At 31.9% G+C, this 26918-nt stretch overlaps 1 protein-coding gene across 1 annotated transcript; it reads left to right on the forward strand.

Moving 5' to 3' along the window:
• The first annotated feature begins 448 nt into the window (after positions 1 to 448).
• Positions 449 to 25802, forward strand: LOC132704933 (uncharacterized). Its single transcript, XM_060675275.1, has 9 exons — positions 449 to 682; positions 13503 to 13713; positions 16649 to 16779; positions 17398 to 17623; positions 18481 to 18666; positions 18747 to 18890; positions 18943 to 19124; positions 19339 to 19500; positions 22245 to 25802. The coding sequence occupies exons 1-9, from the start codon at positions 500 to 502 to the stop codon at positions 22533 to 22535; spliced, it is 1716 nt and encodes a 571-aa protein (XP_060531258.1). The 5' UTR covers positions 449 to 499; the 3' UTR covers positions 22536 to 25802.
• Positions 25803 to 26918: the final 1116 nt, after the last annotated feature.

The raw sequence follows: 26918 nt of genomic DNA on the forward strand, positions 1-26918 counted from the left end.
AAATTATTATTTTAATATATTCCCGGCATGTGCGATTCACGATATATTAACTCTACCCTTCACTATATTAACGACAGGTGTAACGATTGAAAAAAAAAGCGCTTCGGCATTTTCGTGCTGCACTTTTTAAAAACACTCTCCATTTCACAAGCCGTTTGGCGTGTTTTATCCAAATATGGCGGTTATTCGCAACTAGTCAACTCATTGTAGCTTGGCTGGTGTCAAGCCAGCCGCCAATTTTTTCGCAACCCAAGTGAGCGCCAACGTTAGTTTTTATGACTTTTGCGACTTAATAAATGCTAAATTGATTTAAAATATTTATAACAATAGCGTTAATTGCGACAATCACGGTATAGGTTTTTTTATTTTGCTACAGAAACCTTGAAAGTTGAAGAAACGATTTATTCAAAAACTAATTTCTTGGAGCGATTCAGTTTGCGAAGTACTTTTTAAAAGATCGGATTCTGAAGGCTTACCGAGAGCAAATCTTTGATCGAACATGTTAATATCGTGGTTTCGACGAATTCCGAAAAGTAGCCGTGTCGTGGGTGCCAGAAATTTTGGCGGAAGTAGCCCCAAATATTCGAACGTTCTGTCCGGTATACAGATGGATATACCGAACATGAATTTTCACGAATACCTTTTTTCGAAAAATGAAAAATTCTACGGATTAACGGCCTACGTAAGTGCAAAAGAGTTTTATTTGGAATTTTCCATGTTATCCATTGGCAATCAGCATCTAAAAAAATTGCGTTATTAAAATTGCGAATAACTTTTTTCTAAAAATGAAAAATTCTACGGATTAACGGCCTGCGTAAGTAAAGACCGAAAATCAGAAACTGGCACGTTTTTTTCTTTTACTTTAGCGGTTTTACTTGTTATTTTTTTTTAACATTATCAAACTTTTAATGACTAGTACCAAACTGCTTTTTGTATTTATTTAACTTCAAAGTTTTTTTTCGGTGTGCAAATAGTATTATTTGGACTTTTGCATATTATCCAATGGCAATCAATATCTAAAAAATTGCGTTATTATAATTGCGAATACCTTTCTTCTAAAAATGAAAAATTCTAATTAACGTCCTACGTAAGTTAACACGGAAAATCAGAAACTGGCACGTTTTTTGTTTTGCTTTAGTGGTTTTACTTGTTTTTTTTTTATAATATTAACAAACGTTTAATGGATAGTACTTTTTGTATTTATTTATGTTCAAACTTTATTTTCGGTGAGTAAAGGAGTTTTATTTGGACTTTTCCATATTATCCAATGGAAATTAGCATCTAAAAAAATTGCGTCATTCAAATTGCGAATACGTTTTTTCTAAAAATGAAAAAGTCTACGGATTAACGGCCTATGTAAGTTAACACAGAAAATCAGAAACTGGCACATTTTTTCTTTTACTTTAGCGGTTTTACTTGTTGCTATTTTTTTATAACATTAACAAACGTTTAATGGATAGTACCAAACTGCTTTTCCGTGTTATCCAATGGCAATCAATATCTAATATAAATTTATAAAAAAAAGAGTTTTTAACATTGCAAATAACTTTTTTCGAAAAATGAAAAGTTCTATAGATTAATGGCTTACGTAAGTTAATATTGAAAATCAGAAATTGTCACCTTTTGTCCTTTACTTTATTGGAATATTTGTTGAGCTAATTTGATAGACCACCATTGTTTGAAAATTTATTTTACTATTTTTTTTATAACATCAATCCAATGCCAATCAGTATCTAACTGCTTTTGGAATTTATTTATGTTCAAAGTTTATTTTCGGTGAGCAAAACCGTTTTATTTGGACTTTTATTTAGGATATAACAGGGTTATTAGCATTGCGAAATAAAAACTTAATAAAAAAGGCGAATATTTTCTCTATTCTTTTTTCGAAATATGAAATATTCTATGAATTAACACTGAAAATCAGAATCTAGCACGTTTTTGATTTGCTATATTATTATTACTTGTGATATTTTGGAAAAGTGTTTGGCTATCTTCTTTTTTAATAAAATCAAACAATTTTTCGTGGTTCGTACCACATAACTGCTTTTTGTGTTTATTTATGTTCAATGTTCATTTTCGGTGGCCGCAAGGAATTTTATTTAGAGTGCCCATACAATTCGCGTTGTGGAATGGCACCAGTATCTAATAAAACGGAGGCGAATATTTTCGCAAACTTAACCGGATATAATAGGTTCAACAACGACTAGAACATACGCGGGCACTGATATTAATCGAATGGTGTCATAAATTACAGAAAATGCCAAAGCATTACGTGCACATAAATCGTTTTCCCCTATTAAACTTAACAGTAAAAAGTAGATTGTCTATTAAATCTTTTTTTTTAAATTGAACTAACATTTACCGGGTGTTAAATACAAAAGTTCTTTATTATTATTAACTTTGCATTTTTAAACGCATTACTCTATATTTTACAAAAAAACAAAAGTAACTTTCATCAAACATTTAAGATTATTTGACTTCTTACTTTCGAAAATCGATGAAATCGAATTTTCGAAAGTATCTGCGTTCGTATACAAATTTTATATCTCGGTAACGGTGGGTCCTATGGGATCGCTGTTACAGAAATGATCACTGTCGAAAAAAAAAATTTTTTTGTCCGTTCTCCGTTCTGGTCTTTTGGTTTTTCCTGAATAACTTTCGAACCGTTGGAGTTACAAAATTGAAATTTGCCTCCTTTTTAATCCTCCGCGAGGCACATAAGCTTGTGAGAAATGGCCCTGATCCGACCCCGGTATCCATCTTTTTTTCGCGATTTTCGACTGTTTTTTGGACCTTGCTATGAAACACGATAAGTGTCCGAAATTTGAAGCAATCGACTTAATATTTGGCACATATATGCAGCTTTACCCCGTGACGGAATCTATTGAAAATGAGGGGTCCGTGGGGTCGGGAAGTATTTTAAAAAATTAAAAAATCGCGTGTGCAAGGGTCAACAAAAAAAAATTTTCAAAAACTATTTACATGACCAAAAAAATTCTTGAACCAGAAGAAGCAGAAGATTCGGCTCTATAAACTTTTATTCGAGACAATTTTTCAAAAATATACAGGGTGCCCTGCAAATTCAAAAAGACTGAAAAATGGGTCCTCCTATTATTGAAAATTGGTTATAACTGAAAGACTATGATTCAGATCTCACTTTCTTTTATATTGCGATATAGCCCGCATAGATAGCAAAAACTTTTGTATTTAAGGTTTTCACCTATTGTACAGGGTGTTCCCGATATTCCGTGCTAAATGAGAAATGTGTTAAGTGTCCTAAATTTGCAGATATCAACTTCAAATTTAGCAGAGAAGCAAAAGTCCGTGTTCACATTTAAACTGCAGAAATTGGGTGCAATTAAATATTACCAAGTATTTTTTAAATATATTTGAATTTTTATTTTTTTAGTAATTTTAGCTTCCAGAAAAATACGTTTTCCTCCATAATCGTTCATCCGCTTGGCAAAATGCTTTAACCGGCAGACGTAGAAGATCCAGTGCAATAACATTTATTTCAGACATTTTTTCGATTATATACAGGGTTTTCAAATTACAGGCAAAAATCTAAAAGACCTAGAAAAATCAAAAATCGTATAAAATTGGTTCAAACGGTGTCTAGGCCGCATCAAGAGCTACAATTTTTATATTTGCAGTTTTCGTCTGTCACATACTCTGCTCGGGATATTTGAAAAAATCCATATTGAAATCGCTATTTCGGGGGCTGTCAAGACGCCATGACGTCATTGATTATTACGGCGCACTGCATGGTTTCAGAAAAAACTTATTTTCTCGAAAACCATTTACTATTTTCAACAAATCCTTGAACCAGGACGCGTTGAAAATCCAGGGTTACAACCTCTACTTCGAACAATGATTGTATCGTTTATGGGCAAAAAATCTAAAATATCCTAAAAATTTCCGTTTTTGTGGCTAAATTATTGGCGATAAATGAAAAACAGTTAAAGATGGGATATCTAATTTTATTTGAACAGTATCGTAAATCGTGTCGTGAGAGTTTCAGATTTTGTCAATTGTACAGGGCGCGAGATATTTGAAAAAATATCATTCCACAACGCTATTATTTGTGCAAATTTTGATATTTACCGATGTTTGCTGTAACTTTGAAGTGAACGACATTTTATACAGGGTGCATACACAATTAAATTACATCAATTTTGCGAAAGTTCCATAGTGGTCCGCAGGAGCATGATGGAAAAACAATGCGTCCCTTTACCACACGAAATAATAAAAAGCTGCTTCGCGCTACGCGCTACGAACTTGCTCCGCCCAGTGACGATTTTTCGAAAGCAATCTTGTTAATAATAGTAATATTAAAACTAATATAGCATTAACGATTATTTATTCTTTTGATTACCAACGTAAAAACATTTCATCTTGTATTTTGAATTCGATCTTCCCACTTTACTCTTTCAAGCATAATTGCAACTTACCTATCTAATTACATGATTGACGAAACCACCTTAACTGGCATTTTATTCCTTGATTTCGAGTCCTATATTAACAAAACAATAGTAATTAAGTTTCCGAGAAAAGTGACTTTTAGTCAGCAACTGCAGACTTCCAGGGAAGAAAGCCTGCTATAGAATGTTCTAAAATAGGGTATTTTAATTTGATAAAATTTACACTTTCTGCGTATTCGTCCTTATAATCCAAAATTGAGTAATCTCAAAATTACCTTAAATGCAAACAACCTTGTATTCAAAATTTCCTGGTAACAATTACAGGGTTTGAGAAAAGTATATGTGTCACTTTTATGTGTGACACCCTGTACGCATTCTTTACGTTCTGAATTTGGTGTAACCACCGTGTAACCATAGTAAAAATTTGGTCTGTCTATCTCCCTTATATTTTAATAGCAGTTGCATAAAATTAATATTTAAAACAACATTAATAATTCTCCAGTGTGTTTCATGAGAGCGTGGTAATACAACACAAACTCCGAACTAATTTTTCTATAATATTCGTTTTTATTAATCATTTAGAAAAACACGTTAACTTACTTCTACTAGAAGAACTAAGAATTTGAATAACTTTTTTTTACTCCCTTCTGTAAAATACCTAATTATACACCGATCTAGAGTGCGGGAAGCGTCACTTTACCACGTGAATTTCTTGTCCCACGGATCCGAGCCACTTCGGAAATTTCCTGGATATTACTGCCCGGGTTTAGGGGCAATCGGATGTTTTCGGAGATTTTATCGCACGGCTTGATTTTTGACGTTTGTCAATTCTGACGGTCATGTCAGTGAATGTATTAATGTCGTTTTGCGAAAAAAGTATGCAACACGTTTGGTAAACATTTTGCATAATATACTATTTCCAAAATGTGTGTGTGGAAATTTGAGTAACGATTTCGGAAGCAGTGTTAAACTGGGAATTCAATAAGGTAGTAGGACTAATGAACTGACTACTGATTACTTGATTATTGATTTTGTGTATCTAATTAATGAATATCCTTCTAAAGCGGCTTATTTTTGTAAACGACTAAGAAAAACCAATAATATGGAAAACATGGATCAATAGGTATAGGGACACTTTAATGAAAGTGTTAGAGGTGATAACGTAATTAGTTAGAGGGTGTTCCTTTTAAAAAATCACAGAAAAAATACTTTAAAATTCGACAAAGGTGGCAAGACACCATGTGAAATAATTACTGAGACGCTCAACTAATCTAATATTATCACAACATTTATCAAAACATTTTTTCTAAATAATGATTAAATAACGGAGCTATAGTTCCCTGTATGTAACAGAACTAAATTGACACTGTTCAACACAAGGAATCTGCTATTTACTTGAATAAAAATTGAATTTGATAATAGAAATATTCCGTTGATTGGTAAAGTAATGCTGTTCAATTTATTACATTGACGAGATAAATAAATCATTGTAACAGTTAAATGTATCAAAATTTCCGCAGTACTGGCAACTATTCAAAAATAAATAAGCTAAATATTTATTTTTTTATTGTAATTTTTAATTAGAGATGAAAACAAAAAGAAAATGAGGATTAATGTTTACCAATATTTGCCATCAGAATTCTTCTTTACGTTATAAGTCGTGGTAAAAATAAATAAATAACTAATAAAATCAAAAGAGAAATTGATATATAATATAATGGACAATTATAAACTTAATCTTTTTTCAAACCATTCATATAAAAATAACGATATGCTTTCTGACTCAAATCTGTGACTTAAGACCTCTGGCCTCAAGATTTATATTAATAAATTAGCAGTGCTCGATGTAGCACTAGTGCTAAGTTTATCTGGGAATATTACGATAGTTTTTGCATTTTCCTAGATATATACTTGTGCATTCTTGTGTTGTGATTATGAATTTCGATAATCATTTTAAAAGTTAGATCTTTATATGAAAAAAAAAATGCGCAATAATGTTGATTGATTACTACTGAGTAGCATATTTTTGTAAGACAAGAATTAAATTTTTTTTTCCTTATTTTGTATTATTTTTAAAGTTGTACCGAATATTAAGTTCAGTGTTTGAGGAAAATAAATACTTCGAAGCTCTTTCTTTAGAGTTAAGAACTAAGAAATGATTTGAGAACAATTATTGCATCTTTTGGTCCATGACGTTTGCTTCAACGAGACAGTAAATGGAATAACGTCAAAAGAAAAACGAACAAAAGTCGTTTAAATCCATTAACAATTTTCTTAATTGGAATTCAAATTGTTTTTTTGAATTAATATTTTTCAAACTTAATTTCGAACCATTCGGTGTACTCATAATGCGGTGCTTTCTGAGAAAATAACATAACATAATTGAGTCCTTAGATTTCGGGCAGTTTAAAAAAAATATCCGCATATTTAATTCTGTTCCTGTTAACAAATTAATTAACTTTCAAAACGAAGGTAAGCAGAAACATTCTAAAATGTAATATGTAGTAAATCTTATTCATAAATTATTAATGTTCTCGAGTTAATATTGTTGTTGTCTGTCAACTCGAACGTAAATAAGAAACTCAGATGTGAATAACTCATCCAGTTAAATAATTATGAATAAAAAATGTGGTTGCATCGTTTTGACCTTACCAGTACGATAAAAATTAAAGGTGCTGGTTCTTAAATTCCCCCGTTATTATATAATTGCTGTTGATAAAACTCTAATCTAATTTAAACAATTTGATAAAAAAATTCCGATTTTGTGAGGGTCAATGGCATACGAATCATGCAAGTTTTCGGCCATGTACTGGGATCTAGCCAAAGATCTGTTTTTTTTCGAGGTTTTCCGTGTTTTAGTAAAAATGTTAGTTATAGTGTAAAGAATGGCATTGTCAGCGGGGTTGGAAGAGCTGAAATTCCAAACTGTAATATGATCGACTACGCATTCTCTAAGTATGAAAAATTCAGCAGCAAGTATACAATTTTTGTAAGTACAGAAATAGGAATAGGTTTTACAAAAATCTTACATTTTAATATTTGCAATATTTGAAAAATATAAAATATGTCCGCTAAATATATTATTAAATTATTATTAAATGTGTTGCATCAGCTTCCAGGAAGCCAGAATTTGGCCCTCGTAAAAGTGTCGCACTTTTAAACCTACAGAAAAAGCAATTATTAAGAGCCCAACCCACCCATTCAAAATGGGTATTGCACATATTTCAAACTGTTTGTAGGTCACCTTAATACTATTGCATTTGTCGAACACTGACTATCACTTTTGCTCTCTAGCTATAATAAATTTGTCTGGATAAGATTGCTTAAATAGTTCAGTTTGTGGCTGAACGTTTTAAAAATAACCATGGTTTGCAAATAAAAAAACAATAATAATATTTATCAACGAGTTAAATTATCAACAGGTAAATCGTTTTGACTTTGGTCTCTTTATATCCTTTAACTTGGAATGAATTTAATATCGAATCGATCAGATTCGGATTTAACGGTCCTTTTTCCATATCTAAAAAAATTCTTACGGGAAACAAGGTGGGCAGTTTAAAAATTTGTCATTGATGTTTAAGTTTTTGGATACCAAATTTTTTTTAAAACATTTTTATCTATTCTTAAATCATTCTTCAATTCAAAGTCTAGTCAAATTTTAAATATAAATAAAATGTGCATAAATTTTTTTTGTTTATTTTATTTGTGTTAAACACCACTATACTTTGTACACAATAAACTTCCGCCACCAGTCAATATAATCTCAAAAATTCAAATATCTTAGTCACAGTGGAAATTTGTAATCTAATTAAAGGCTATTGGCAAATATACAAACCATATAGCTTTTAGCTACTAACCTGCCCTTTGCTTCATTTTTTTTTTTCACACAATTAACACGCGAACTTATTGATTGATTAATTAAAAATAAATAAATAAAGGCTTTGTTTGCAAACAATACAGGGTTTATCAGTACAAGAAAAGCATATTAATATTTTTGCAAAAAGGGACAGAAATCAATTTAAATAAGATCAAAGTTCTAAGCTCGTAAATGACTGTATTAACAACAACAAAAATAGAGAAGGAGCAAGAACAAACACAACATAAACAACAACAATTTTTGCCCGAAAATTAGATAAGATTATTTGCAATGGTGTAGGAGTGTTTTATATATATTTTTAAATGTCTGTGAGCTTGAACGTTTCAAGGTATTAGGGTACCCAATTGTAATAATATTTAAACATTGAAAGTGAGTGATCTTTTATATATTTTTGTCTTATCGTATTTTAAAACTCAACTCAAAATCAACTGCTATGACAATCTATCATAAACTTTTCTTGCTTGTTCTATTTTGGATAAATTTAACTACAATTCCACCATTTGCGAATATATTGTTTGTTTATTACTCCCAATCATTCCAATTAATAATGTAACGATTATGTATTTAAATTTGCAGTAACAATAGGTAAACTAATTGTTAATTCAAAGCATTCATTATTTAATTTAATAACGAATTGAGACAGGAATATGAAAGGTCGTAGGCAAATTGTTTATTTATCGGTGATTCATTGATACGGATAGACGCTTACTTTGTTCTTATTAGCTACGACATTTTTTTTCCAATTCGTGTAACAAAAATTATACACAACTTATTTATTTCCATTTAAGATTATTCATAATCCCCCGAGATATTCGATTAGTGATGCTTTGATTGTTTGATACGTTTGCTAAAAATATACGCAATTTGATTTACTTATTTATTTCTGTTCAATGATAATATGTTAACAAAAAAAGCCCATAATTTGTAAGCTATGCACAATTACAAAAATGCACATTTCAAACGATAATTGGTAAGAAAATTTTCCAATAAAATGGTGTCCTTAACGTTCGTGATGAATGATGATCGATCGATGATCAAGGGGTACAAATATAAAGTAAAGTCTGTTCATAGACATAAGAAAGTGACTAACTGATACGAATTAAGGAAAAACCCGGGCATGGTGTAAGAATGAAACATGGCCGAATAGGTCCATACTTTGCTTAGAATTTAATTATTTGGGGTTTTGTTAGGAAAGATACTAAACAATGTTTATTTCTTTATGTATGTATTTATGTTTAAATCTAAAATAAAATTACATTTTTTTTATACCTACTTAAATTACTTAAAATTATTCACATAATATATCCGTATCACTATCGCTATCATCGCATGTTCTAATTATTATTTGTTCTATATAAAAATAAAAATAATAATATTTGCAATATGGATATACGATTGTTCTGCTTTTTCTATATATTTAACATTATTTTCCCAACTTTGTGGAGGGATGTTAAAAACTTCGGTTTCTATAAGTTTGAGGATATTGGAGTTAACACGGGAAAAAACATTGTTACGACGATTGGCAGATTTCAGTTGGTGCCAAACATGTTCAATGGTATTAAATATACAGTGGTAAGGTGGAAAGCCTTAAAACTGTATGCCCTAGATTTTTTGCATAATTTTCACAGACGTATTCCTTTTGTAGGTTCAAGCTTTGTAGAACCTCAATTAATTGCTTTTTGGTATAATCTTCGTAAAAATAAATGTCGTTATTATACATGTAGTTTTGGATTGTTGCTTTTTTGTCACATGAGGAAGGGGTTTTAGTCAACTGTCTACTGTGATAACTTGCATTGTCAATTACAATGACGCTATTAGCAGGAATGTTTGGAACTAGTTTGTTTTTAAACCAACTTTCAAATAAATCAGCGGTGGTGTCTTCATGGTAATCCAGAGAAGAATCTTTAATATTTTTCGCAGACAGAGAAAGTCCATTTGGAATCCAACCATCTTTAGAGCCAGCATGCAAAATAGTTCTTTTACCTCTTTTTGATGGCGCGTTTGTCTTACACTTATCAGTTTAGTTAACCCAACCCTTTTACGGGGTATCATAAGTGACGAACCAGGTTTTATCCAAGTAAACGATTGGCCTTTGTTGTTCTCTGTAAATTCTATTTTTTTATAGATATCCCAGCCGCAATTTCCGAATTCTAAAAGAATCCATTAAAACTTGCCTTTTGTCAATTTTTTTAAATCTAAAACCCATGTGTTGAATACACTTCCATAAGGTAGTTCTGCCACATTTAACACCGGTTTCATCTTTTTCAAGCCTCCTAATTAATATTTCTAATATAGGCACGTTTTGTTCCTCGTATAACTGGTAAATTTTACGCCGGATTATATCTTCATCACTTTCATCTACACTCGAGAAAATGGGATTATTCACAATTTTCCATAGAGTTGATGTTGGAATTTTCGTCAATATGGCCGTTTCTTCTAAAGATGCTTGCTTGCTGGCACCACATTCAATGAGAGTCAAATAAATATTGTTTATAACTTCCTTAGTCTCAATAGAATAGTGTTTTCTACATTTGAGCGGGAGCATCTCCTGAGATACACTAGACTCGCACATATTTTGCATAATTCGCACACGATTGAAGACTGTATTACACACGAAATAACAATAACTAATAAACTTAAACTAAGTAGTATACCAAACCAAAGAATATTTAACACAGGTAGGTATAAAATTATATTCTATTACGAACCACAATTTTACCTGAAGTCAAATTCCTAAACTTTAGGTAATAATCTTGTTGCATTGTATGTTAAAGACCACCCTTGGTTTGTTGGTTGGTTGTTTGCCATTTTCCTGTATGATGTTGGCCAGTGCTTTTTACATGCTTACTCCTTACGCAAAATCGGCTCGCTCGGCGGCAGACTACGTATAGCTTCAGAGAGATTTGTCAAATTTTGAACAATATTGTTCTCTGGACAGATTGATTGTTAACCCTGAGAAATGTCACAGTGTTTTGATTACCACAAGTACCACAATTGCCAATTAAAAGTGATCTCTACTTAGGTAACCACAAACTGAACTTTTCGGACCCTGTAAAAGACCTGAGAACTACATTGGATTCGGCTTGTTCAAAAGGCTCTAAAGAGTCTTAGATTTATTTTACGGATAAATAATGGGTATAACAATAAAAAATCTTTAACAATACTTTTTACAGACTTGTCAGGCCAGTGTTGGAATATACTACGCCAGTCTGGAATCCAATGTATTTTAAATATATCGAAGGCTGGAGGTGTACAGAAACATTTTTTTAGTTATAGTGAAAACCTGGAGTTCTATTGAACAATTGAAACAATTTGATTGAATCTCCCCGTTTTGGAAAAAATATACTTTAACTTTAATCCCTACATTCTTCGAAACAGGCACTCTCCAATTATCAGATGTACCCGTTTTTATAACAGGGTAGAGAACGCGTTTCCTATTTGTTCTGAACTTTGAAGCTTTCAAACGACACTTAAGACGGTATACCGATTCACATACTGTACTAAAAAGCTGTAATTAGTTCTTCATTAGATTTAACTGGTAAAAAATTATTTAAAGTAAAAAGTGCTTTCCTTTTATTGGACAGCTTCTTTGTCCGATAGAATTTCTTTTTCTCTCATTGATGACCAACAAATTGATTAATCAAACCTGCTCAAACTAGGTGGCTATGGTTAACTTTTGTTACCCAAACACAATGCGGAAATTCTCATTTAAAATACGTAATTTATTTGTAGCAGTACTGGCGTTAAGTCCCCTGTTAAGTCAAGAATTATAAATCATTTGCTTGGCATCGAGATGCTTTTCCTTTAACGAAACAGCGTGCTTAACAATAGGAATATCTTCTCGCAGACAGAAACATAACGATATTTCTAAAATCAATATTTGACAAAACAACATCGTTTTACTACAAAATTAATTCGGTACATAAAGTTTAGTTAAAAATGTTCCTCTAAAATGCTCGTTTCAACTGGCACCAAAACAATAAATAAATATCAAAATATTTAAAAACGTAGTTGGCTATGACATCACGATTTTTTTTTTGGACGCACTAAGGTATAAACAAACTTTGACATTTCCGTTTGTTTTTATTGATTTTCATATTTCTATTTAAAAAGTTCATAGTTGTCAAGTTTTTTGTTAGTATATATTTTATTTGTATTTTAAATAAGTTATAGTTTTTTGGTTAACCTATAAACTTTAATTATTTATTTGTGTTAATAGGCAATCAAGCTAGGTAATTAACTATTAAGTGTTTCTTTAAATATGCATTCTGAAGTTTTATTAAATCTGTTAAAGTGTGCAGTATAGAGAGTCGTTTTTTCTCAAAATCTCCACGTATTAATGGACACCCTGTATTGTTAGCAACAGGTTTTATTCGTATATCTGGAGGATTATATCTTCAAAAGAAGTAGTATCGTATCTTTGCTATTTACAAAATATCTAATATTGCCAACAAGTGACCTAATGTGGGCAGCTTTAACTTCAACAAAAATTTATACGGGTGTTATCTTAAACCTCGTATATCTCCAAAAGTAAGTAAAATTTAAATATAAGATAAATTACAAACTTAGCTTGTTTTTTGTCCTGGAATTGACATGTGAATAAAAATATATATATTTATAATAATAAATATATTTGAAAATCTTGAGACTTTGTTGATTAAATTCTCCAAAACCCTGTATAAGCTGAGACGCATCTGTCAAAGTGATTGAATATAAATATAAAATATGAAAAAAAAAAACACTTAACCTCAATTTCTGCCTAAATTATGCAAAATTCGAAAAGGAATTTTTCAAAAAAGTGACCTTCATTTTAACCAAGAATTCCAAAAATGTTTATTAAAATGCGGTAAGCATTTTAATATTCGACTTGCGGAAATAGAGCAAACAACATTTAACTTACTGGGATCCCAGTATATATAAAAAACATTTACCGTTTGTTAAGATGACTATGTTCAACCTCTTCGATTGTTTCCAAATGTTGTTTAATGAACCTTCTTGTAACGTATCTGTATAGTGGTTGTTTTCAGTTACAGATTGCCGTTGTAAGAAAAAATGTAACTCACCTTTGTAACCATCTAGAATTTTTCTCCGTTGAAATTGCGCAGAAACTGAAAAATTTAAATAAATTATTAAAAATTATTTTTAAAACCTTTTTTATCGCGATTACTGAGCGATTACTAAGTGACAGACATTTTTCTTTGCAGGAATGTGGCGTTACTGGGCGAAAATACACCTACGACGATGTCAGAATCATGTCGAGAAACTTAAGCAAAAATCTCAGGAAGAAACTTAGATTAAACAGGGGCGATGTCGTCGCGATTTTGTTGCAAAATATTCCCGAGTATCCAGTGGCGGCGTACGGCATTTACGAAGCGGGATTAACAGTAACCACGATGAATCCGATATTTACCGCAAGTAAAACGTTATTTCTTTTAACAGATGACATAAAATATCTACTCAATAGCTGTAAATTAATTTAAGTGACATTGCTTTCCTGGGTTTCGTATAAGGATTTTATAATTGATTAATTTATTATATTAGAAAGAGGGTGTAGAAATTATATTTCAAACTCACGGTGCCCAGTAATCTACATCAAGCCACCGAAGATGAGATGAGCCAATCTCCCTCCCTACTTTTTCGCACTCTTCAGTGAGACTTACTAGCACTCGGTGGGAACAAGCCAATACTTTTATGCGTGTTATAATAGTGCGTAATATAAACGCAAAAGCAGACAAGAAACGGGAGATCCACCTCTTCGATACCCAAAAGATAAGGTTGATAAGATGAGGTATTTTTGTAGTTGTGACAGTTTTTGTTAAAAACTATGGGCAATTGTAGTTTCTGGCTAATTATTTAAAATTTATGAGGTCCATTGTTTATTTAATAATAATTTTTATTTTAATAGTTTATAATATGAACTAATTTCACTTTTTTTTTTCTACTTCCTTCCGTAATTATATACAGCGTGCGGGAAGGGTCACTTTACCACGTGAGTTTCTTGTCCCACGGATCTGAGCCACTTCGGGGATATTACCGCACGGATTTGGGCGCAATCGGATGTTTTCGGAGATATTTCCCATGCCTTGAATTTTGACGTTTCCCAGTTTTGACGATCACGCCAGTGAATGTATTCGTGTTATTTTGCGAAAATGTACCCAAAAACTAACGGCCGTAGAAAAAGTATAGTATGCAACACGTTTGGTAAAATTTTTAAGTCAGGCGTTTATTAAGCACTCGCTCCGCTCGTGCCAAATAAACTAGTTAATTCAAATGCCGTTTACCACACTTGTATAATAAATTATTCTAGACAAAAAAAGCTACTTGGGTATCTTGGAAACAATATATATATATATATATATATATATATATATATATATATATATATATATATATATATATATATATATATATATATATATATATATATATATATATATATTAGATTAAGTACCTAGGTAGATAAAAATATGAATAGTACTCTGGACATCTAATAAATAAATAAATGTAGTAAATTGAACAGTATTCGGCATGACATAAGTCAAAATGGTTTTCAAAACAGCCTGTACGGGTTTTGTTTGATAAAAGAACATCTCCATGCATCGCAGTTTGCCAAACTCTTCTCACCTTCGTGTAGGATAGTTTTCTTGTAGCATTTCTAGTATTGGGACAATTAGGAACCACACAATAGCTAATAGGCACCTTCTTACTTCTTTTGGAGCTATTGGTGGTATTGATTCTGGGTTTGTGTCTTCTAATTATATTAATAAACAATTTGGTTCTAATTCATTCCGTTTTGCTAAAGTTTACCCTGAGGAAGTTAATAAAAGTTTAATTAGTATTAAAACTAACGCTCATGTCTCAGACAATATTGATATAAAAATTATTCTTTTGACTACTCCACATTTAGTCGATCATATCACTTTCCTTGTTAACAAGTGTCTGCTGACCGGGTTTTTTCCTGACTCATGGAAGCAGGCTGAAGTTATACCCGTCCCAAAGAGAGAGTGTCGAAGTAGCATTAACGATTTTAGACCAATCAGTTTGCCACCAACCATCTCAAAGATTATTGAAAAAATTGCAGCTAAACAATTTCGTCAGTTTCTATGCAATAACAAAATCCTCCCAGACACTCAATCTGGTTTTCGGCCTCTTCACAGCACTTTTTCTGCCTTGCTTCATGTTACTGATGATTTATTTAGAGCAGCGGATTCTAAATTAAACTCTTGCCTCATACTCTTGGACTATAGCAAAGCGTTCGACACCTTGAATCATTTCTACTGTACTAGATACTGCTCTTTCTTTTTTTTTTAATTTTCTTGGTCAGAGATACCAAAGGGTAGTTATAGGAAATACTCGTTCTAATGCCATTGCTTTGGAGAAGGGTGTTCCCCAGGGGAGTATTCTGAGCTGACTTCTCTAATTTTCTTAAATTTTGTAAATCTTATCTTATCTTATGTTTTTCTAAGCACGTTGGCTCGGTGTTACAAAAAAACTTTTATGAGTTGAGGACATTGTATATTCATAAATGTTTTCTCATTAAAGAAGTCAAACTTAAACTCTGTGTCTATTGTCTATTGGCCAGCTACACTTAATCGAGATAAGGAGAGATTCCAACGACTTCAGAATGCTTGTATTCGTTTTAGTTACAGTCTCAGAAAGTATGACCATATTTCAGAATGCCTCTCTGATTCGGGTTGGCTCAAGCTGGAGGAGCGATATATGGTTCAGTTAGCCACTTTTGTTTTTTTACTAAACTCCAATAAGACTCCTTCGTACTTGTTTGATAAACTTTGCAGAGGAAATGATATTCATAATCGAGACACCCGTCATTGTTTAAGATATTGCATCCCTAGACACACTTCGGTAACTTTCCAGAGATCTTTTAGCTATAACGCAGTTAAATTATTTAATGAAATTCCTATACGCTTACAATAAAGTCCTTCAAAAAAGCATTAATGTTGTTTATTAGACCCGCCCGTAACTAGCAAAAGCGTATGACTTATGATGTGACTCTATTTCTTCTGTTTACGATGTATATACGGGTGTGTATTTTTTTGACAATTATGGTGTTGGTGCTGTTGTTCTTGTGGTTACATGGACGAGCGCAAATTGCGAATGTCGCCACTCTTGTATTGTTACTTATATTGCGTATAATGTGTTCTAGTTTCGATTTCCAAATTAAAAAAAAAAGAAATAGTCCCATTGTATATTGTCAATTGTTTTTATTTTAGAACGAAATAAATTTTTGGTTTAGGTTAGTTTTCGCTACGTTTTTTTTTTGTAATAGTGTGTTGCGTCGGACCGTCTGTTTTTTAGTTGACAGTAACTGATTCAATTTTTCAACTTTTAGACGAAATATTTAGGCAACTCGCAAGTTCTTCTACCAAAGCAGTGATTACAATGCCAGAACACTTCGATAAAGTTAAATTGGCTGCTCAACATATCAAAAAAGATCTACCAGTCATATGTGTCAAGACCAAAGTAAGTCTACCCGCTCCTGTTATATCATAGATGTAAATATTTAGTTTCCTTGAAAATTCTATGCGAGTTTGCTTTTTGAGTTTTTGCAATGCATAACTGAACAAACTGATAAAAAAATTGCAACTGGAAAAATTTTAACACGTCTGCCTAACTTTTGATCACATTTTTGTAATAAGCAAAATCAAATTAACAAGAAGCTCAAAGTTCTACCAAAAGTATTCAAACAATACGAACTAAATACCCAATTGGAAACCAAAAGTAAAAATAACTTGATTTTTTTTGATTAAATTAAATTAAATTAGAAAGTATTTAAAAAAAGTACGAGGTCGCAAATGTATTTTTGGAAAACATTACGTTAAATTTAAACAATTTTATACCATAAAGAAACAAATTTCAGATTTTTTGATATTAATATTTTATTGATGGTGTAAAGTAAATTCTGTTTTCAACTATCAAACGTTACGTCAATTGTTTTTATTTTCGAAATATTTTTTATATAAATATATTATTTAATTAAAAATATAGCATTATCTTTTTGTGTGTTTAAAAATTTTTTACGAATGATTTTGAATGTACCTTTCGGATTGGAAGAAATGATGCAATTGTTATTAATTTCAGAATGGAGAATCGCTTCCGCGTGGTGGAATCGATTTTTTTGAATTCACTAGTACAGACCTGGATATGCCGAGTATTCAGCCTAGCAATATGGACGACGTATGCACGATTTTATATTCCAGTGGCACTACGGGCCTTCCGAAAGGGGTAGAACTCACTCATCGGAACTTAGTTGCAGAACAGAGTCAGTTCTGTCACACAGACGTATTGATGGTCCAACCACCAACCGGTACACACTATTAATTTGCTTTTTCTACTCCCGACTGTAAAATACCTAATTACCTACCGATCTAGCGTGCGGGAAGCATCACTTTACCACGTCAGTTTCATTTCCCACGGATCCGAGCCACTTCGGACATTTCCGGGATTTTACCGCACGGGTTTAGGAGCAATCGGATGTTTTCGGATATATTTCCCACACCTTGAATTTGACGTTTGTTAATTCACTGGCGGCCATGTCAGTGAATGTATTCGTGTTGTTTCGCGAAAATGTACCCAAAAACTAACAGTCGTAGAAAAAGTATACTATGCAACACGTTCGATAGACTTTTTAAGTCACTCGTTTATAAACTCGTGAGTCAAATACCATTTAACGCACTTATTGCATAAAATACTATTCTCTGCAATGTGAAAGAAAAAATGGAAAACGGAAAAATCTATTTCAGTTGCTTAGAGATCGCCGAATAAAACAAAACATTTCTGATTTCGAGATGTATATGGTAGCGTTGATTATTCAATTCATTCAGGAAGAATTTTGCGAACAAATTGGCAACTTTGTAGCCCCCATGCTACTGATAACCTTTTCAGTAGGATCATTTGACTTGAAAGTCTTGAGTTTGAATTAAAAAAGTTGAAAAACTTGGTGTATTTTTATTGATTGTTTTTTTTTTATCTAAATGTACTGAAAGTTCGTCAGTTATCCATAAACTGAACACACAATATGCGAAAACAAAAAAGATAACTTAAAAATTATGTTTAGTTTGAATAAGTCCAATATATTACTGCAGTCAGTCTTCCATACTTCTGTTGATTGTTATTTGTTGATTTTACTATTTTAGTTTTTTGATAAAAATTCATAATTTCTAGAAACCACGCAAGAAGTAATACCGGGTGTTCTTCCTATGTACCATTCGTTTGGATTTTTCATAATGAATATATTTATGTCAACCAATGGAGTCAAAGTGGTCACGATTCCAAAATTTACACCCGATTGGTTCATATCAACGTTAAGGAATCACAGAATGAGTGTGATGGTAGTGGCTCCTCCCCTCAGTAAGCACTTTGAAATTAAAATTATAGACTCTTTATCGGCACTGGAGCTTTTAATTTCACCAACGCCTCTTATATTGTAGTTTCATTTCTTACGAATTATCCAAACGTCAAGGACGAGTACCTAAAAAGTTTAAAATTTGTCCTAACTGGAGCAGCGCCACTATCAAAAGAAGATGAAGAACGGTTCCTCAAAAAAACTGGACCAGACACTTTTATTAGTCAGGGTACAAACTTAAAAAAAAACATATCGAAATTGTTGATTTACTGATTTTTCAGGTTATGGTCTAACCGAATGTCCATCGATTGCTTTAGTAACCAAAGGAGCAAGCAAGAGGAATGAGAATGCAAGGGGTTCTGTGGGAATTCCTCACGCCAATACGCAGATTAAAGTTGTCGCCGTAGATGACCCCACCGGCACTCCATTGGGTCCGAATCAAAACGGAGAAATCTTTGCCAGGGTAGGGACAAAATGTAGTTTCATTAAGATTTTTTTAAGAAAATGCAAATTGAAAAAGCTATTTCGTTCTTTGTTGGGTTACCTGTTTGTCTGAAAATTTTTCTGTTCTTCATTATCAGGATAGGTCGGTATTATATGGAAGTAATTTACTTACTTACTTTACTTACTAAATTAAAATATTTACAAATTGTTAAACTACTAATTTGTAATTTTAGGGGCCCCAAATGATGAAAGGTTATTTAAATAATCCAGAAGCGACGAAAAATGCATTTGTGGATGGATGGTTGAAAACTGGCGATATCGGATATTATGATGAAGATGGATTGCTTTATGTATGCGATAGATTGAAGGAGCTTATTAAAGTCAGTGGATTCCAGGTAACGCTTTTCTCACCTAATAAAGTTATAATGAATTTTAAACCATTTATCGCAAATTTAATGAACTATTTCATAGTAATGCGTACAATGAATCTTACCGTGTTTATTGAAATGTTTGTATACAGGGTGCTTAAAAAAAAAGGGTGTAATGCGGTGGTTTATAGAATATTAAGTATCAATAAAAACATCTTAAATTGGTATAACGCGCACATGCAATACATTTTATGCAACGAGGTGAGAGATATTTAATATACAGGCCGATTCACTGTAAATAATTTTTTCTACTCCTGTCTGTAAAATGCCTAATTGCCCACCGATTAAGCGTGCGGGACGCTTCACTTTAACACGTCGTTCGTTTCCCACGGATAAGAGCTTCGAACATTTCCGGGATTTACCGCACGGGTTTGGGAGCAATCGGATGTGTTCGGAGATATTGCCCACGCCTTGAATTTTGACGTTTGTCAACTCTCAGTCAGTGAATGTATTCGTGTTGTTTTGCGCTAATGTACCCAAAAACTAGCGGTCGTAGAAAAAGTATAGTATGCAACACGTTCGGTAAACGTTTGAAGTCACTAGTTTATTAATAATAACATTAATAAACTCGTGACTTAAATGCCGTTTACCGCACTTGTTGCATAATATACTGTATACATTTACGAAACAGAAGACATGGGATTGTTCTGAAAATTGAGTTGCTTAGGTTTATATATATATATATATATATATATATATATATATATATATATATATATATATATATATATATATATATATATATATATATATATATATATATATATATATATATATATATATATATATATATATATATATATATATATATATATATATAAATATTATACCATTAGGGAGATTCATTTGGCCCTCTCTGAACCGGTTTTGTGATTCTACCTAATTGTAGACTTAACGTAAAAATCTAAGTATTCAACACAGTCTTAATCTAAATAATATTTTATTGTAAGACACTTAACGAAGAGACATATAAACATAAAAAATGTCATAGTAACTAATGAGATACCGATACCCAGTCTAGAAAACATAAAAATTTCGAAATATAAATATCTTGCTGTTTTAGGACCTATAATCTACAATATAGAAGAAATTTGAGCAGCAATTTTAGGAGTTGATATTCAAATATAATTTGCATTGATTATTGTTATTTAAAAAAAAATGGTTATTTTACTGGTGATATGTGCTTGATATACTTATCAAAAACGAAACTTGCAACTTAACATTGTGGCAATTTTCATCATTTTAGGGTGAAAAAACACAAATGTCATCATAAATGACGTAGCCAAATTTTATCAAAATCTGGCAAAAAATATTTTACGTATTGTAAAAAAGTCGTTATTTTTAAAATTTAACACCACGTATCTTGAAAACAAAGCATTTCCGGACCTACGTTGCACATGGGCGGATGGGGATAAAATCTCAGAAAAAAATCCAGCGCCAATAATTCGAATAAAAAATAAGTTAAAATTAAAACAAATATAGATCATTAATAACCATACACTTTTTAATAATTTTACTGCAATCATTGTACAAAATGGCCACAATTTGTAAACTATATCAAAATAAATTAAAAAATAGGAAAAATGAACCCCCTTCCTCGCTTAATCGATAAAGAATGTTACTAATATGTCTAATAGCAGCTGAACATAGTAGGACTAAAATAAACTAGTAACTAGTAACTAGTATAGTATATAGGTTCTTCGAGCAAAGCTAAACCTTCTGTTTGATATTGTTACTGTTACTTTTTGCAGAATTATTTTTCATATTAGTTTAGTAATACATTTTCTGGCATTATCCTTCTACCTTTTAATTGTACCAGTAATTCCTGAGTGTTATTATATCAATTTTTCAAAGAAACCTCCACTGGCTACTGTAATACTATTTACAAAACTTCTCAATTCCTCCTGCTTCGGTCGTTGTTGAATCGAACTTGCTGACGTTTCGTCAATCATCCTGTTGGCTCTTCAGTTTCAGATAAGCTCTGAAAAAGCTAACAGGATGATGGGCGGAACGTTAGCAAGTTCGAGTCAACAAAAACCGATGCAGGAGGAATCTAGAAGTTTTATAAAAGGTAGTATTATTCACAATTCGAAATTTCTGAGGTTTTCTATTCTGAACATATTAATTTTTGCTGAAAAGATGGAAAAAATAAGTACCAAAAAAATATCGAAGAAAAAATACGGACTTTGCTTATCGTAATCTAGTGTTTTTGAAGACAAAAATTACCGCAACTCCGCAAATTACGGTAAGATTAATGAATCCAAATTTTCTTAAAGCTCATTGAATATAAGGTGGTCTCAAGCAAAAGTGAAAAAATAAGTACAAAAAAAATACTGAAGAAAAAATGCGGACTTTGCTTATCGTAATCTAGAGTTTTTGAAGAAAAAATTTCCCGCAACTCCGCAAATTACCGTAAGATTTGTAAATTCAAATTTTCTTGAAGTTCATTGAATATAAGTATTATTTATGAAAAATTCATTGCCAGAGAGGTCCCATTGCAGCTGTCAAGATTTTTATAAGAAACGAAGTCTGAAAAAATATTGAAAAACACAGATTTTTATCCTAACTCAGGTTGCCATTCCTTCTGCCATTTTTCGCCAGGATTTCACCAAAATCCGCCTTCCTACGTTGACCACCAGACTAGCGTTGGACCATATTTTTTTTAATCACCACGTATCTGCTAATGCTAATCATGGTATTTTATAAAATAGGTGGCTCCTGCAGAACTAGAAGCTGTATTAAGGGATTATCCTGCTGTTGAGGATGCGGCAGTAATAGGTGTCCCTCATGAGAGATACGGCGAAGTACCGAGGGCCTACGTTGTACCGAAAAACGGCAGCAAACTATGTCCCGTCGAACTCAACAACTATTTTATGGAAAAAGTCGCAAAGTATAAGCGTTTAATGGGCGGCATCGAAATAACCCATACGATACCGAAAAGCGCTTCAGGGAAAATCCTGCGAAAAGAACTCAAAATGCAGTACGACGGAGGAAGGAGATAATTTTTTTTAATGCAATTCGCGAGTCAGCCTAAAAATGTTGTAGGTCCTCTCATTTGTTGTAAATATTGTTTTTTTCCTAGCTTATGTTTTTATTCTTAATGCTTTCGATTAACGATTATTTTAATTTTTACCCAGAATTTTACAAATTCTTTTAACAATTATATATTAAAATGGGCGATTCACGTTGAGTGTCTTATAAGAAGTTCTGGAAAACTTAATTGACTTTGTTTTCAAATTTGGTATATGTGCAATGTTCTATCATTTTGAAATTTTTACACACCTGCAGTATTGCCGATTAACCTTGAAACAAACAACGTTGAAAATTCAAATGGATGCCATGTATATTCGTGCGTTTTCCGGTTTTGCGTAAAATACTGGATAACTTTTGTTAAAATTTACTATTCCAACGTATCCACTGTACAACATTATCCGACTACGCCGACTTGCTTTTCAAAAATCTCGGAGACCGCATTAAAATCACATTGCCATTGAGAAAATAAATAGTGATAAAAAGTGTTGGAAGAAATATGTAAAAAGATATTACTAGTTTTCTTACAGTATTATAAAGCAGAACTAAAGCGATGCTTTAACTTTTTCTTGAATGTTCCAACTGCATTATAACTAAAAGATCTCTAAAACATGGCCGTTCTGTGTCTAGGAACATTCAGAAAATATCTCTGCCTGGGCCTATAATAAACATTAAAGCCTCTGACTTGCTTAATAAATACAAGGGCTGTTGTGAAAGCGTAGTTTTACAAATAAATGTACATAAATGCAGCCGAAATCGAGTTTCCACTGTGAGCCAATAAGAATTTGAATATCAAGCAAGGACGTGATCAAACCGTCTCAATCCATAAAAAACCTTATACTTTTGTAATTTTTGGAGACTTTCTCTGTCTCCACGAAGAAGAGCGGGCCAACGTAGATAAAATAATGGTGTCAATTCAATTTCACTGAATGGGTAAGAAAATTCAAATGTAAGGTCTTGAGATTACAAGAACTTTGTTGAACTTGATAAGGCACGTGAGGTCTTATTAAATTATCTAAAGAATTATCGTTGCTATTTGCAAACAAAACGGACTGAGCTTTAAAGTTGTTAATTAAGGTGAAGATAATGATCCCAAAACACTACCCTGGGGAACAGCTCGAACCACGAAATCGGAGGCTAGCACTAGATGTGGAACAACTGCATAATCTTACACCTAGAGCCGGGTTTAAAACTTGGCTCCTTTAACAATTATGATTAAATAATAAATTTACTTTTGCTTTTTGCCTTTCATATCAGTGACGTTTTGTACGTAGTAACCTTTAGAGATCCTTGATAGCAACAATGAATAATAATAAGAGTGAAAAAGATTGTTGTACAAAAAATTTTGTCATTTATCTAGGAGTCCATGATTTATGTCCTCAGAACTTCTAATAGGCCACTCAACGTGATTCGCCCTTTATAGGGGATAAGTTGTGATTTGTGGTTCTTTAGATGCAACACATATCTATACGATAATAATAGCAAGAATAGCAAATACGGTAAAATTAATAAACATCGGCGTATGCACCTAAATTTCACACACTAACCTGCAATGTTCAGACTACGTCACCTATATTTATTTTAAATATGTTCAAATTTTGTTAAATGTTCTGTGAAAAAGCGAAAAGTCTGTGAAGATTGCTGTTAAAGAAAGCCGCAAAGTTCAATTAATTTTACCAGATTTACGACCCCTATATTATATAATGGTATCCACAATTAAAATTCTTAAAATAACTACAATAAATATTTTATGGAATTTTAAATTTAACACGACTATAGGTTCATTGGAAGTGTTTCGAAATGTCGAAAACCTACTCAAAATGGCTCAGTTGGTATTTGACGTCACTCATTGTCAGATTGGCTATTCGAGAAGCCTTTTTGAGGACACTTCAAATGATTTCTCGGTGCTTATGTAGTGTATATTTTTAAACCCATAGGTATATATATGTATATATATAAATATGTATTTATATATGATATTGATATGATACCAATATCTATTTCAAGAAATCTATAGCGGTCCTTTGTATGCCAGAAAAATAGTTATGTACTTCTCACAGTCACAAAAGAATACTGAATTTGGCGCGATTATAAAAAAAATCGAGTTTCTGGAAATTTGTTTTTCATTTCACTTTTCTTTAAGGTCATCCATTATAATTTTCTCATTACTCTCTTATTACATTATTTAACTATGTCAAATTAAATTCCTGCTGTGGATTATATGTCCCTTCATTTCTTAGGAATGGTTAACAGAGAGAAAAAATAACATAAAAAAAACGTTTCATAGACGAAGGTCGGAGTTATTTGGATTATTTAAGTTTGCTGTCGGCAAAGAAATACTCGAGCAGCGTTTTTGAATGAAAAAGTTCGTTATAAGTTGATTTCACTTGTACATTTTTTTCATTGATAAATTAAAAGTAAAAATAGGCTTTTTTGCACCATTTGACTTGAGAGCGAGAAAAAAAAATAGTTTATACAGACGATCAATCAATTTTAAATTTAATAAAAAAATAACTTGGCATACCTAGTTGATTTACATATGTTATTGGCTTTTTTGGGACCAGTTCTTGGGGTTTGTTTTACCTCCAACACCCATGCTTAAGTCTGGAAAAGTTCTACACAGGTAATTCCTGAAAATTATATAAATTGCCCATTCGTTGATATCGTTCCTTTAAATTATAGCATTATTATTTGTAATCCCACGTCATTATTGTAAGTATATCTAATGGCATCAAACGAAAACAACATTATTTTGATGACGCACTGTATGTATGTATTCTAAGTCTTCTTTAAAATTAACTTTGTAAAACCTGTTGCTTATTATAGCATTTTTATTGGTTTATCGTACTTACCCTTAAGGTTTTTCAAATAAACTAATCTAATTTTAAGGTTAACGACAATTTAGTCACGACTTATGTAGACACCGACATTCACCGTATGGCGTTTGCGTGCAGAACTGACATTAATCACGGGTTGGAAGCAAGGGGATGTTTGGCGTAGATTTAAAACACTGACGGTATTTTGACGTTTAGTCAAATTGCTTAATGCATCTGCATTCTTCCAGGCTTTTATAAAACAAACTATCATATCCCATTTATTTGAAAAATCACGCTAAAACTCAAAAAATCCCAAGCCAGTGAAAATCTCATTTTAGCAACTACCAAAACGCATTTATTTTCTAGTTGCCTATTTAGAATAGAATAAAATAGAAGATTGAGAATAAGACAATAGTTTCGATATCCGCCATCCGAATTAACCATGACTTCAATATTACAACTAAAAAATCTTGGGCTTGACGAGCTATGGCTCGGGTAAGCACAGACAATTCTCAGGTATTCACTGCATTGCTTATAAACTGGGAAAAGGACAGCTACAGTCAACTGCACAGATTCTGTGCATTATCGTCATGCGATAATTCTTGAAAAGCACTAGGTGCAAGTGTACAGGGCGGCCGGTTTAAGAGGGGCCTATACCTTATCTCTAAATTTATAGTTATAAAAAAAGTTTGAATACTAAAATTTTGAATTTTTACAAAATTAAAAATATGACTTGCAATGTTAAATCGCATTTAAGGGATTTAATTTTATACATCTTACTAAAAAGTTGCCATTATTAAGTGTATAATATGACTTTGCTTACCTTAAAAGGACTTAGGTTACTTTCAAAATAAAAATTTGTTTTGTTACAAAAAGTAAAAGAGCTTAAGTCCGTTACATATTACTTAGAAAATAGAAAAAAAAAACATTTAAATTATATTTTTAGATAATAGAAATAAATTTAGTAACAAGTTATTCGTTAACATTCTCAGTATGCGGGAGTGATTTGAAGTAGTTATGGTGTTCCGGAAGTATATAGCGCAATAAGTCCATCATGTGTCGGTATTTTAGTCATGTGATGCTTCTTATACTTTTATATAACGATGGCAATAAAATATTCCCAAAATTTTTAGGTCTACCCCGACGTGGCAATAAATCAAGAATTTTAAATTCTGCGTTCTCATCCGTGGTTGTTTTGTATAAAATTTTATATGGTTCATTTCTTAAAAATCGCATCCAGCATATTTGAAGCCAGTTTATTTTTTCTCCCTTTGTATTTTTGGATCTTTTGTAAACTTCTTCTTCTGCTTCTTGTTGACATAAAGTCCTCTTGTTTCATTTCATTTAGTATGAAAGTATTACATTTTTTAATTATATTATAATAATTATGTGGCACTAATTTCTTTTTAACAACATTTCTATAACGCCAAAATCTCTGTAATTAGGTAAAAATGAATTCCCCGATATTAAAAATTTGTGGTCTATGATTTCGACATCATTTCCCATCGATAGAATGTTTAACCATATTAACGATATTTT

Source organism: Cylas formicarius, unplaced genomic scaffold (genome assembly GCF_029955315.1).
Source record: "Cylas formicarius isolate icCylForm1 unplaced genomic scaffold, icCylForm1.1 PGA_scaffold_7__23_contigs__length_41026272, whole genome shotgun sequence".
NCBI lineage: Eukaryota > Metazoa > Arthropoda > Insecta > Coleoptera > Brentidae > Cylas > Cylas formicarius.